At 46.4% G+C, this 13548-nt stretch overlaps 1 protein-coding gene across 1 annotated transcript in view; it reads right to left on the reverse strand.

Annotated features, from left to right (window-relative positions):
* LOC124776573 (farnesol dehydrogenase-like) overlaps positions 1–13205 on the reverse strand; it is a 129383-nt gene extending 116178 nt beyond the window's left edge. Inside the window, exon 1 of the mRNA XM_047251620.1 lies at positions 13067–13205. Within this exon, the coding sequence (XP_047107576.1) occupies positions 13067–13204 (138 nt within the window). The 5' untranslated portion in view covers position 13205. The remainder of the gene's footprint in view (positions 1–13066) is intronic.
* Between the last annotated feature and the right edge of the window lie 343 nt (positions 13206–13548).

Consider the following 13548-nt stretch of genomic DNA (forward strand, 5'->3'; position numbering starts at 1 on the left):
ACACTGTTCCCGAACTCAGTAGAGTACGTAACGGGACCGAGCGAGGTGGCGCAATGGTTAGCACACTGGACTCGCTTTCGGGAGGAGACGGTTCAAACCCGCGACCGGGCGTCCTGATTTAGGACTTCCGTGATTTCCCTAAATAGCTTCAGGCAAATGCTGGGATGATTCCTTTGAAAGGGAACGACTGACTTGCATCCCCATACTTCCCTTATCTGACGGGACCGATGACCTCGCTGTTTGGCCCCCTCCCGCAAATCAATCAACTACGTAACGACAGAAAGATAAGGTATATCTGTAAGCGCTCTGCATGGTCAATCCCTAGTTAAGACAGATAGACATGGTCGAAACGTATCATGGATTTTGTATATGCCATTGACGTGCATCTTAATAAAGTGTATTCGATATCTGAAATGGACGTGGCTTAAAGCTTTATAGAGAGAAACGCAAGGGCGTCTCGTGTCGTAATGACAGGTGTTACAGCTGAAGTAACGGTAATTTTTTGTTTAGCTTTAGGACAGGAAGTCATGGTACTAGTACTTTTACAATGTTGCATTGCACATCATTGTGTTATGGAGTTTTTGTTTCAATAAATTCCGCTGAGACGGCGTTGCGAAACTGCTTCGTAGTACGTCAAAGGGGCAGCGGTCGGTTTGGAGATGTGGCATGCGGAAAATTCGCAATTTATCACACATACACACTTAAGGACGAAAACCTTCCGTTTCAACTTTACAGGATAATCTTTTTAACATTTTGTTGCTCATAGGGAAACTTAAATATTAATAACACATAATCGTTGTCCACGTCATAGTACACTTTCCTATTGTGACTGGTTTAAAGTGCGAATAACTCTTGGAGATCTGTGTGATTCACAGGAAATGACTCAGACTGTCATACACAGATCTTATCTGCGTGGGACCACTACTCAAAAACACGCCACTTACATGGATGGTAACGAAGATAGACCTCTGAAAAGTCACGTTCCGTCGTTCGATATATTTCGATTTGCATTCCTAGCAGCAACATTTACACACAATTGCTGTCACCAACAAAAAGTATTTTGAATCTGCGCAAATACGTGTAAACTGGACGGTGAGTCCATGCTTCAGCAGCGCCTGCACTATGGCAGAACCGATGCCCCCGCTGGCGCCAGTAACCAGTGCGACGCGTCCCTTGTATTTCTCGATGCCCATCGCTGTGTGAACTGGCTTACTGGCTCGGCTGTGGGACTAGGTAGACGAGTCCACGGAGACTGCGAACATTCCTGCCGGTACCGGCGATCTGCCGATGTAACGATAAGGGTATTGCGTCATATGTCAAAGCCACGGGCCCGGATGTCGCAGAAGCTCTGTCTAGGTATCGGCGATCTATCAGAGTAGCCATAAGCGATAAGCGTGTTACGTCTTGCGTCAACATCAAGGGTCCGAATATTACCCTATACGCATGTGACCAGAAATCCTTGTCTTCTTTTCGCTTCACTTCTCTGACCCCTACTACATCTAGGCTGAGCGTTTGCATTTCCCTTTCCAGATTTTCTAGTTTCCCTACCACGTTCAAGATTCTGACAATCCACGCCCCGATTCGTAGAACGTTATCCTTTCCGTTGACTATTCTATCTTTTTCTCATGGTAACCTCCCCCTTGGCAGTGAGTGGTAGGGAAGCCGAATGGTCCACTTCGGTTTACTGGGAGAATTTAAGGAAAGAGTGATTCACGTCTAAAGGACACCACACATAGGATGCAGGTGCTAGCTATTCTTGAGTACTGCTAGTGTTTGGGGTTTGTACCACGTCAGACTGAAGGAAGACTTCACAGCAATTCAGATGCGGGCTGCTAATTACCAGTAGGTTCGAATGACTCGTAACTGTTACGGAGATGCTTTGTAATGAAGTCCCATGCTTCTTGACAGAGCGTAGGGGAACGATGCAGGAGACAAGCGCCGCCATACAAGGCTAGGTCCTAATGGAGATGGTTTGTCGTTGCCTTCCTCCAACCGTAATGGGAATGAATGATGATGATGATGAAGGCGACACTGCAACAAACAATTATCCAAGAGCAGGTGAAAATGCCTGACCCCTCAGGGAATCGAAACCGGACGCCGTGTTCGGGAAGCGAGAACGCTACAGCGAGACTACGAGCTTCAGGAACTCAAATGGAAATACCTGAAGAGAACTAACCACGAATGTGGTTGTGTGCGTTACGTCTGCAACGTCTGTCTATTTGACCACAACAGTACTTCCTATGCAGAGCTTCGTTGGTTGCTGTGAGACAGGTTACGTGACTACCACACTGTATGTCTGCTTCGTTGACTCCTCAGTGTCCACGCACCACTAGCGACTAGAAGAAGGGATTAAGTACCGGTCATCTCATCATAATCGGAACACAAGATCTCACTATTCTATTACCGTAGCAGTGGCAAACCATGAAAAAAAATTCGCAAACGCTTTCTCTGTTGCTGAAGTCTGTGTGTGTGGAACAAGCTAAACTGTACTCTGCGCACAGTTAAATGCCGTCTTGCTTTTAAGAACAACCTGAAGCACCTCTTCCAGTCACCCTCATAACGTTTCCCCCAAAATTCATGCATATCGCCGGTTTTTCTTCTGTCCAACAGTAAAACCAATGTTCTCACTTTCTTCTATTTATTTTCATTCCTCACTCATTCACATCACTTTCTTTTCCCCTGTCTTCATTCAGTGTCTTTTATCAGACCCCTTCTCTGCTTATTTCACCTTTCACCAATTTCCACAGCTGCTACAGCTCATAATTTGATAGTACCTCTACGCTGCCTCTGATTTTGTAGGCATGAAAGAATGTTAACTGCGTTTATTCTTATTTCTCTTTCTGTACTACAGTAGTTGTGAAACGTTTTATAATGTATACAGGGTGTTACAAAGAAAGAAAATATGTTATGTGGACATGTGTCCGGAAACGCTTACTTTCTATGTTAGAGCTCATTTTATTACTTCTCTTGAAATCACATTAATCGTGGAATGGAAACACACAGCAACAGAACGTACCAGCTTGACTTCAAACACTTTGTTACAGGAAATGTCCTCCGTTAGCGAGGATACAAGCATCCACCCTCCGTCGCATGGAATCCCTGATGCGCTGATGCAGCCCTGGAGAATGGCGTATTGTATCACAGCCGCCCACAATACGAGCATGAAGAGTCTCTACATTTGGTACCGAGGTTACGTAGACAAGAGCTTTCAAATGCCCCCATAAATGAAAGTCAAGAGGGTTGAGGTCAGGAGAGCGTGGAGGCCATGGAATTGGTTCGCCTCTACCAATCCATCGGTCACCGAATCTGTTGTTGAGAAGCGTACGAACACTTCGACTGAAATGTGTAGGAGCTCCATCGTGCATGAACCCCATGTTGTGTCGTACTTGTAAAGGCACATGTTCTAGCAGCACAGGTAGAGTATCCCGTACGAAATCATGATAACGTGCTTCATTGAGCGTAGGTGGAAGAACATTGGGCCCAATCAAGACATCACCAACAATGTCTGCCCAAACGTTCATAGAAAATCTGTGTTGATGACGTGATTGCACAATTGCGTGAGGATTCTCGTCAGTCTACACATGTTGATTGTGAAAATTTACAATTTGATCACGTTGGAATGAGACGTCATCCGTAAAGAGAACATTGTACTGAAATGAGGATTGACACATTGTTGAATGAACCATTTGCAGTAGTGTACCCGTGGAGCCCAATCAGCTGCTGATAGTACCTGCACACGCTGTACATGGTACGGAAACAAATGGTTCTCTCATAGCCCTCTCCATACAGTGACGTGGTCAACGTTACCTTGTACAGCAGCAACTTCTCTGACGCTGACATTAGGGTTATCGTCAACTGCACGAAGAATTGCCTCGTCCATTGCAGGTGTCCTCGTCGTTCTAGGTCTTCCCCAGTCGCGACTCATAGGCTGGAATGTTCCGTGCTCCCTAAGACGCCGATCAATTGCTTCGAACGTCTTCCTGTCGGGACTCCTTCGTTCTGGAAATCTGTCTAGAGACAAACATACCGCGCCACGGCTATTGCCCCGTGCTAATCCATACATCATATGGGCATCTGCCAACTCCGCATTTGTAAACATTGCACTGCCTGCAAAACCACGTTCGTGATGAACACTAACCTGTTGATGCTACGTACTGATGTGCTTGATGCTAGTACTGTAGAGCAATGAGTCGCATGTCAACACAAGCACCGAAGTCAACATTACCTTCCTGCAATTGGGGCAACTGGCGGTGAATCGAGAAAGTACAGAACATATTGACAAAACTAAAATGATCTCTAACATGGAAATTAAGCGTTTCCGGACACATGTCCACATAACATCTCTTTTTATTTATTTGTGTGTGAGGAATGTTTCCTGAATGTTTGGCCGTACCTTTTTGTAACACCCTGTGTATGACACAGTCTAGTCAGAAGAGTGTGACCGCCGCTTATGTTCGCCGCCAGTGTGCAACAACCGCTCAGAGATGGGAGTTGGCAGCACGAGCAGTGGAGGGTATAGAAAGCGTGTCGGGGAGACGAGGAAAATAGTGCAGTTGGTATCTGACGTACAAAAGGGGATGATCATTGGCTTTCAGGCCAAGTATGGAAGCACTTCCGAAACGGTTAAGTCTGTAAACTGTTCACGTGCCGTCATGGTTAAAGTGTATAAAGTATACAGTGCGTGCAAACTGATGCCATAAGAAACGGAGTCAAGGCAGTTGGGTCTCGGTAGCTGGCAGGCTGAGGAGATGTGTATGGGAGAACAGACAGTTGAAAATCTGAACTCCCGGGAAAACCAAGGGCTGCGAACAGTGTCTCCTCAACAAGATTGTTTGGTTGGTTTAAAAAAGGGAGGGGGGAGACCAAACTGCTTGGTCATCGGTACCCCAGTATGTCTTTAACATACGTTGTTCCCAAATTCGAGTAGAGTACGTAACGGGACCGAGCGAGGTGGCGCAGTAGTTAGCACACTGGACTCGCTTTCGGGAGGACATTTCAAACCCGCATCCTGCCAACGTGATTTAGGGTGTCTGTGATTCTCCAAATCGCTTCAGGCAAATGCCGGGATGATTCCTTTGAAAGGGAGCGACTGACTTGCATCCCCATCCTTCTCTTATCTGATGGGACCGATGGCCTCGCTGTTTGGTCCCCTCCCTTAAATCAATCAACGACGTAACGGCATGAGGTATAGCTGTAAGCGCCCTGCATATATCATTCCATAGTTAATTCAGACAGACATCGTTGAAACGTATCATGGATTTTGTATATGCCATTGACTTGCATCTTCTGCATATTCATATCCAGTGACGCCAGCGGCTGAGGATGACACGGCGGCCGGTCGGTACCGTTGGACCTTCACAGCCTGTTTGGATGGAGTTTAGTTTTTAGTTATAATTGACGTGTATCTTAATACAGTGTATTCGATGTCTGGAACTGACGCGGCTTAGGGCTTTATAGAGATAAACGCAAGTGCGTCTAGTTTCGTAATGACTGGTGTTACAGCTGAAGGAACGGTAATTTTTTGTTTTGATTTTGGACAAGCACTCATGGATACCAGTGATTTTTCAATGTTGCATTGCACATCATTGTGTTACGGAGTCTTTGTTTTAATAAATTGCGCTGTGGCGTCGTTGCGAAACTGCTCCGTAGTACGTCAAAGTGGCAGCGCTCGTTTTTGGAGCTGTGGCGTGCGGAAAATTCGCGATTTATCTCACATACACACTTAAGAACGAAAACCTTCCTTTTTCACTTTACAGGGTAATCTTCGTAACACTTTTTTGCTCATAGGAAAACTTAAATATTAGTCACACATCATCGCTCTCCACGTCATAGGTGCTAATAGTACACTTTCCTATTGCGTCTGATTTAAGATACGAATAATGGCTTGGAGATGTGTGTGATTCAGAGGAAATGACTCAGACTGTCATACACAGATCTTATCTACGTGGGACGACAGCTCGAAAACACGCCACTTACATGGATGATAACGAAGATAGACCTCTGAAAGGTCACTTTTCGTCGTTCGATGTATTTAGATTTGGATTCCTAGCAGCAACAGTTACTTACAATTGCTGTCACCAAAAAAGAGCATTTTGAATCTCGGCAAATACGTGTAATCTGAAGCTTTCAACATTAGCGCAAATTACAAACAAGCAACATTATACGAAAGTCACGCAGCAATCCCAGTTTGATGCTGGCGACATGCGCGGTAAACACCTGCTCTGCTTTGCTCGCCCACGAAAATCTGTGGACATGTAAAATAGGCGTACTGCACCTACGGCTTCTTTTAAATTGTCGATAGTTACACTCTGCACCGAACATTATCAAATATTGTACGGTCGAATGTTTGCATTTTATCTAGTCGCTGCGTGCATCTATCACACTTCAACGGAAAACCACAGTACTGATTGTCCCAATACTGTTATGAGATTTGTAGATCCTGCTCCTGATATTACTATTAACGAACCAAAGTTTCATCTTACTAAATATTACGAATTAGAGTGGCCTTAGCACAATGCCTTGAGCATTTGAATGCTACGTTGTCCTTACCTTAATCTTTTCGGCCCCCCTGGCCATTCCCACGACGGTGAGTCCATGCTTCAGCAGCGCCTGCACTACGGCAGAACCGATGCCCCCGCTGGCGCCAGTAACCAGTGCGACGCGTCCCTTATATTTCTCGATGCCCATCGCTGTCTGAACTGGCTTACTGGCTCGGCTGTGGGACTAGCTAGTTGAGTCCACGGAGACTGGAAAGATTCCTGCTGGTACCGGCGATCTGCCGATGTAACGATAAGGGTATTGCGTCATACGTCAAAGCCACGGGCCCGGATGTCTCAGAAGCTCTGTCTAGCTTCCGGGGGATTATCAGAGTAACCTTAAGCGATAAGCATATTGTGTCTTGCGTCAAGGTCCGATTATTACCGTATACGCATGTGACCAGAAATCCTAGTCTTCTTCCCACTTTACTTGACTGACTCCTGCTATAGCTAGGTTGAGCCTTTGCATTTCCCTTTCCAGATTTTCTAGTTTCCCCGACCACGTTCAAGCTTCTGACAATCCGCGCCCTGACTCGTAGAACGTTATCGTTTCGTTGATTATTCAATCTTTTTGTCATGGTAACCTCCTCCTCGGCAGGAGTGGTATGGAAGCCGAATGGTCGACTTCGATTTATTGGGAGAGTTTAAGGACACCACACATAGGATGCAGGTGCAAGCTATTCTTGAGTACTGCTAGTGTTTGGGATTTGTACCACGTCAGACTGAAGGAAGACTTCACACCAATTCAGACGCGGGCTGCTAGATTTGTTACCGGTAGGTCCGAATGACTCGTAAGTGTTACGGAGATGCTTGGTAATGAAGCTTCTTGACAGAGTGTAGGGGAACGATGCAGGAGACAAGCGCCGCCATACTAGGCAAGGTCCTAATGGAGGTGGTTTGTCGTTGCCTTCCTCCGACCATAGTGGAAATGATGATAATGAAGGCGACACTGCGACAAACAATTATCTAAGATCAGGTGAAAATGCCTGACACCGCAGGGAATCGAACCCGGGACGCCGTGCTCATGAAACGAGAACGCTACAGCGAGATTATGAGCTTCAGGAAGAGAACTAACCATGAATGTGGTTGTGTGCGTTACATCTGCAACGTCTGTCTACTAGACCATGATAGTACTTCTTACGCAGAGCTGCGTTGGTTGCTGCGAGACAAGTTACGAGACTACCACACTCTGTGTCTGCTTCGTTGACTCCTCAGTGTCCACGCACCGGTAGCAACTCGAAGAAGGGATTAAGTACCGGTCTTCTCATCATACTCGGAACACAAGATCTCACTTATCTATTAACGTAGCAGTGCCAAACCATGAAAAAAATTTCGCGAACTCTTTCTCTCTTGCTGAAGTCTGTGTGTGTGTGTGTGTGTGTCGAACAAGCTAACCTGCATTCTGTGCACAGTTAAATGCCGTCTTGCTTTTAAGAACAAGCTAAAGCACTTATTCCAGTCTTCCTCATAACGTTTCCCTCAAAATTCATGCATATCGCCGGTTTTTACTTGTGTCAAACAGTAAAGCAAATGTTCTTCTTGTGTTCCATTCATGTTTCTTCCTATTTCATTCCTCACTCATTCACCTCACTTCCTTTTCCCATGTCTTCATTCAGTGTCTTTTACCAGTTTCTTTCTCTGCTTCTTTCACCCTTTCACCAATTTTCACAGCTGCTACAGCTCATAATTTGAAAGTACCTCTACGCTGCCTCTGTTGTTGTAGTCGTGAAACAATGTAAACTGCGTTTATTCTTGTCTCTTTTTCTGTACTGCAGTAGTTGTGAAATGTTTTATAATGTATATATTACACGGTCTAGTCAGATTACTGTGACCACCGCCTATGTTCGACGCCAGTGTGCAACAACCGCTCACAGACTGCAGGTGGCAGCACTAGCAGTGGAGGGTATAGAAAGCGTGTCGGGGAGCTGGGGAAAATAGTGCAGTCGTTGTTAAATGCGAAAACGGAGTGATTCATCTGATATCCAAAAGAGCATGATCATTGGCTTTCAGGCCAAGTATGGAAGAATTTCCGAAACGGCTAGGTCTGTAAACTGTTCACATGCCATCGTGGTTGAAGTGTATAGAGTATACAGTGCATACAAACTGGTGCCATACAAAACGGTGCCAGGACAATTGGATCGTAGATGGCACACTGCGGAGGTGTGTATGGGCGAATAGACAGTTGAGCATCTGATCTCCCAGGTAGACCAAGGGGCTATCAACAGTGTCTCCTCAACAAGATTGGTTGGTTGGTTTGAAAGGGGTGAGGGTGGGGGGAAGGGACCGAACTGCTTGGTCATCGATCCCTTGTTTCTCTTGAAACAATCCCAGAAGAAAAAGAAGAAAACATGCGAGACGTATAGCACAATACCGAAAGGAAGGAAAAACCACAAGAAAGACAGAAGGGCAACAAACACTACAAGGAACAATAGAGGACAGGAAAACCACAGAGAGACGCAAGAAACAGGGAGAAGATATTAAAACAAGAAACCAGATTACCACGGATGGCTGATCACGAGAATGAAAGGGTGAAGCCAGCCACTCTGCTACACGTTAAAACCTCCAGCCTAAAAGCACTAGGGTGGAGGACACAGAGGGACAAAGGACATGCGGTAAAAATTAGAGAAAATGATAAAGCCCTCCCTCACTGATCGAACGTAAAGCTATGTCAGCTAACATTAACGGCGAGTCTGGTAAACGAAGATTATGACGAAGGGCAGCCAAAGGAGGAGAGCTTAACAGTATATGGGCCACTGTCAACCGGGCGCCACACCGAGACTGAGGTGGGTCTTCACGGCGCAGGAGATAGCCGTGGGTGATCCAAGAGTGTCCATTGCGGAGGCGGTGGAGAACCACAGACTCCCTGCGAGAGGCCCGCATGGAAGACTTCCACACACTCATAGTCTCCTTAATGCCACACAGTTTGTTGTGCGTACTGTTATGCCATTTTTCTCTCCCAATTCCGAAAAACCTTGTGGCGTAACGAGGAACGCAGGTAAGTTACAGAAATGCCGATCTCCATAAGCGGTTTCCGCGACGCCTGTTTGGCCAGCATGTGAGCAATTTCATTGCCTGGGATGCCAACGTGTCCTGGGGTCAGGCAAACACCACTGAATGACTGAGCCGTTCCAGGGCACAGGTGGACTCCTGGATGGTTGCTACAAAAGGACGGCGAGAGTAACACGATCGATAGCTTGGAGGCTGCTCACGGAGTCAGTACAGAGAAGAAACTACTCGTCAGTTCATGAGCGGCTGTGCTCAAGACCACGAGACATGGCCATCAGCTCGGCAGTGAACACAGTGCAGCCATCTGGCAGGGAGTGCTTTTCAATATGCCCTCTGTGAACATAGGCGAAGACAACATGACCATCAGCTACTGAGCCGTCAGTGTAAACCACTTCAGAGCCCCGTGGCATGGCAAGAATCGAGAGGAAGTGACAGCCGAGAGGCGCGGGCGTAACTGAGTCTTAGGGCCAAGCGAAAGGAACAGACGAAGCCGCGGTCTACGTATACATCACGGAAATATATGCGGATGGACACGGAGGGGAGATGGTAAAGGAAATGAACTCTAGTTCACACAGGAGTGATCGGTTACGAACGGTGATCGTGAGCCATGACCTGGGTCGCCGATGTGGGAGATGAACCGCCTTTGGTGGGAAAAGATGATAATTGGGATGCCCAGAACTATGAATGTGTGCAATGTAACTGGAATTTGCACGCCAGTCTCCCAACTGGACGTCAACTGACTGGTGACGTGTGACCTTTTCAGATGAAGCACATTTTGTGCTCCATTGTACAGATGGTCGTTGGCGAGTACGGGGTTAAACGTCTGAAGGGAAACGCCCTGCAAGAATCGTCAGAAGGTGAATGTTTTCGTGGCATCTCCTGGGTGATCTCGTTATTCTAGAAGACACATCGGATCAACACAAATGTGGATCTATCCTCGGACACCTTGTCCACCCCTACATACAGTTTGTTTTGCCCCTTACACAGCTCGCAGCGTACGTGCGTGGTTCGCAGGGCACCAGGATGATTTTTGTGTGTGTGTGAATTCCTAAGGGACCAAAGTGCTGAGGTCATCAGTCCCTAGACTTACACACTACATTAACTAACTTATGCTAAAAACAACCCCCCCCCCCACACACACACACACAACCATGTCCTAGGGAGGGGTCGAACATCCGGCGGGAGGGGGTGCACAATGGGGCTTCAACCCGCGTGGCCACACCACTCGGCTAGCACCATGGTGAATTTACCGTACTCCTCTGACCACCAGCTCTTGGGTTAAACCCAGTGGATAATCTGTGCAATCACTTTGTTTGGCCTGAGCGCCATGGATCCTCAACCGAGAAACCTAGAGAAGCTGCCCACAGCACTGGAGTCGGCATGGCTCCACATCCCTGTTGGTACCTTACAGAAACATTGACTGTCTTCTTGGACGTCTCGCGGCTGTCCACGCTACAACAAGTGTTTACTCAGGTTATTGGCAAAAGGCCACATTAATACGACTCGGCAGTGTACATCTGACTTACAACGTGATTGTCGTAATGAATGTATTTCAAAAAGTACCGAATGCCTGGTTATGCCAAACGGAATTTTTGTCTTGAACATACTTTGTTCCCAAACTCAGTAGAGTACTTAACGGGACCGAACGAGGTGGCGCAATGGTTATCACACTGGACTCGCTTTTCGAGAGGACGGCTTTTGAAACCCGCATCCGGCCATCCTGGTTTAGGGTGTCCGTGATTTCCCCAAATCGTTTCAGGCAAATGCCGGGATGGTTCCTTTGAAAGGGAACGACTGACTTCCATCCCCATCCTTTAGTTATCTGATGGAACCGATGACCTCGCTTGGAGATCTGTGTGATTCAGAGGAAATGACTCAGACTGTCATACACAAATCTTATCTGCCTGGAAGCACCGATCGAAAACAGGCCACTTACATGGATGATAGCGAAGATAGCCCTCTGAAAGGTCACTTTTTTACTAACAATTGCTGTCATCAACAAAAACGCATTTTTAATCTGAAACAATCAACATTAGCGCAAATTATTAACAAGCAACATTATACGAAAGTCACGCAGCAATCCCAAAAATGGCTATTCAAATGGCTATGGGAATTATAGAACATCTGAGGTCATCAGTCCCCTAGGACTTAGAATTACTTAAACCTAACCAACCTAAGGACATCACACACATCCATGCCCGAGGCAGGATTCGAACTTGCGACCGGAGCGGTCGCGCGGTTCCGGACTGAAGCGCCTAGAACCGCTTTTTTTTCTAATCTGATTCTGTTCCGTATTGTTCGTTGACTTTTTTCATGGCGGACGTCTGATGACACTCGTTCTGGTTGTTCGTTGATCGATTCACTCAGTTTTTTTATTACAAAAGGTAGCTAAACCCTCTGACAGAACACGCTGAGCTACCGTGCCGGCGAACCGCTCGGCCACAGCGGCCGGCGCAGGACTTCCAGTTTGATGTTGGCGGCATGCGCGGTACACACCTTGAAACTTCCCCTTTGAAAATTTAAGAATGACTGTACTGCTAAACTTGTACGTTATTTGAAATTCAAACAGCTGAGCAAAACTGAACGTACTCAGACAGTTCTCTCTTTACTTATTCTGATCATCACTAAAGTGACACACAATATTTTTAGCGCAACGCAATCTGACTTTCAATAATCCCTACAAAAGAATGGCCCTGACTAACAATAACCTATACCTTTGATGAATCACTTACCTCACAAAAATCTTCGTTACTCAAACTACTGCAATACAGCGAGCGCCAATACTGCCAGCTAAATAAAACACTCTAACTACTGAAGCCACTAACTACTGAAATGCATAGTTAGCAAATGAAAGATTTTGATAGAGAACAAACAAATTATTTACCTTAATAGTGCTCAAAAGTCATTATATATCTCAGTTCATGACATCCAGTCTTTCAAATTTCTTTTTTCTGACGAACACACATCCAGATCGTCCGCTCATAGTAGCCTCTCAAAACTCTCTGGCATCACTCTCCCCACAACCACCACTGCTGGCGGCTCACCTCCAATTGCCCAACGCTACACTAGCGAATAATCCAACAATGAGTCCAACCAACCACAGACTGCACACAGCACAGTCAGTGATTTTAATAGAGAGCGCTACGTGGCGTCAGCAACATAAAAACCTAAACAGCCTATTTACAACCTGCTCTGCTTTGATCGCCCACGAAAATCTGTGGACATGTAAAATAAGCGTGATACACCTATGGCTTCTTTTAAATTGTCGATAGTTGCGCTCTGCACCGACAATTATCAAATGTTGTACGGTCGAATGTTTGCATTTCATCTACTCGATATGTCCATCTATCACACTTCAACTGTTTGCCCCAATCCTGTTATGAAATTACTAGGCTCTACTCCTGATATTACTGTTAAATATTATGAATTAGCAGTGAGCTCAGCACAGTGCCTTGAGCATTTGGATGCTACGTTGATAACAAATGTGTTGTCCCGAATATACTGCAGTGCTGTAGAGTCCTTACCTTAATCTTTTCGACCCTCCTGGCCATTCCCACGACGGTGAGTCCATGCTTCAGCAGCGCCTGCACTATGGCAGAACCGATGCCCCCGCTGGCGCCAGTAACCAGTGCGACGCGTCCCTTGTATTTCTCGATCCCCATCGCTGTGTGAACTGGCTTAATGGCTCGACTGTGGGACTAGCTAGACGAGTCCACGGAGACTGCGAACATTCCTGCCGGTACCGGCGATCTGCCGATGTAACGATAAGGGTATTGCGTCATATGTCAAAACCACGGGCCCGGAAGTCGCAGAAGCTCTGTCTAGGTATCGGCGATTTATCAGAGTGGCCATAAGCGATAAGCGTGTTACGTCTTGCGTCTGATCAATGGTCCGTCTATCACTGGAACTGCGTGTAGGTGGCAAAACGGTCCTGTACTCTGAAAACTCAAACAGATAGCAGTGCAGTTATTCCTGAGTCAACCGAATTTGTTTTCGTACGTCGTTG

Source organism: Schistocerca piceifrons, chromosome 2 (assembly GCF_021461385.2).
Source record: "Schistocerca piceifrons isolate TAMUIC-IGC-003096 chromosome 2, iqSchPice1.1, whole genome shotgun sequence".
In the NCBI taxonomy this organism is placed as follows: domain Eukaryota; kingdom Metazoa; phylum Arthropoda; class Insecta; order Orthoptera; family Acrididae; genus Schistocerca; species Schistocerca piceifrons.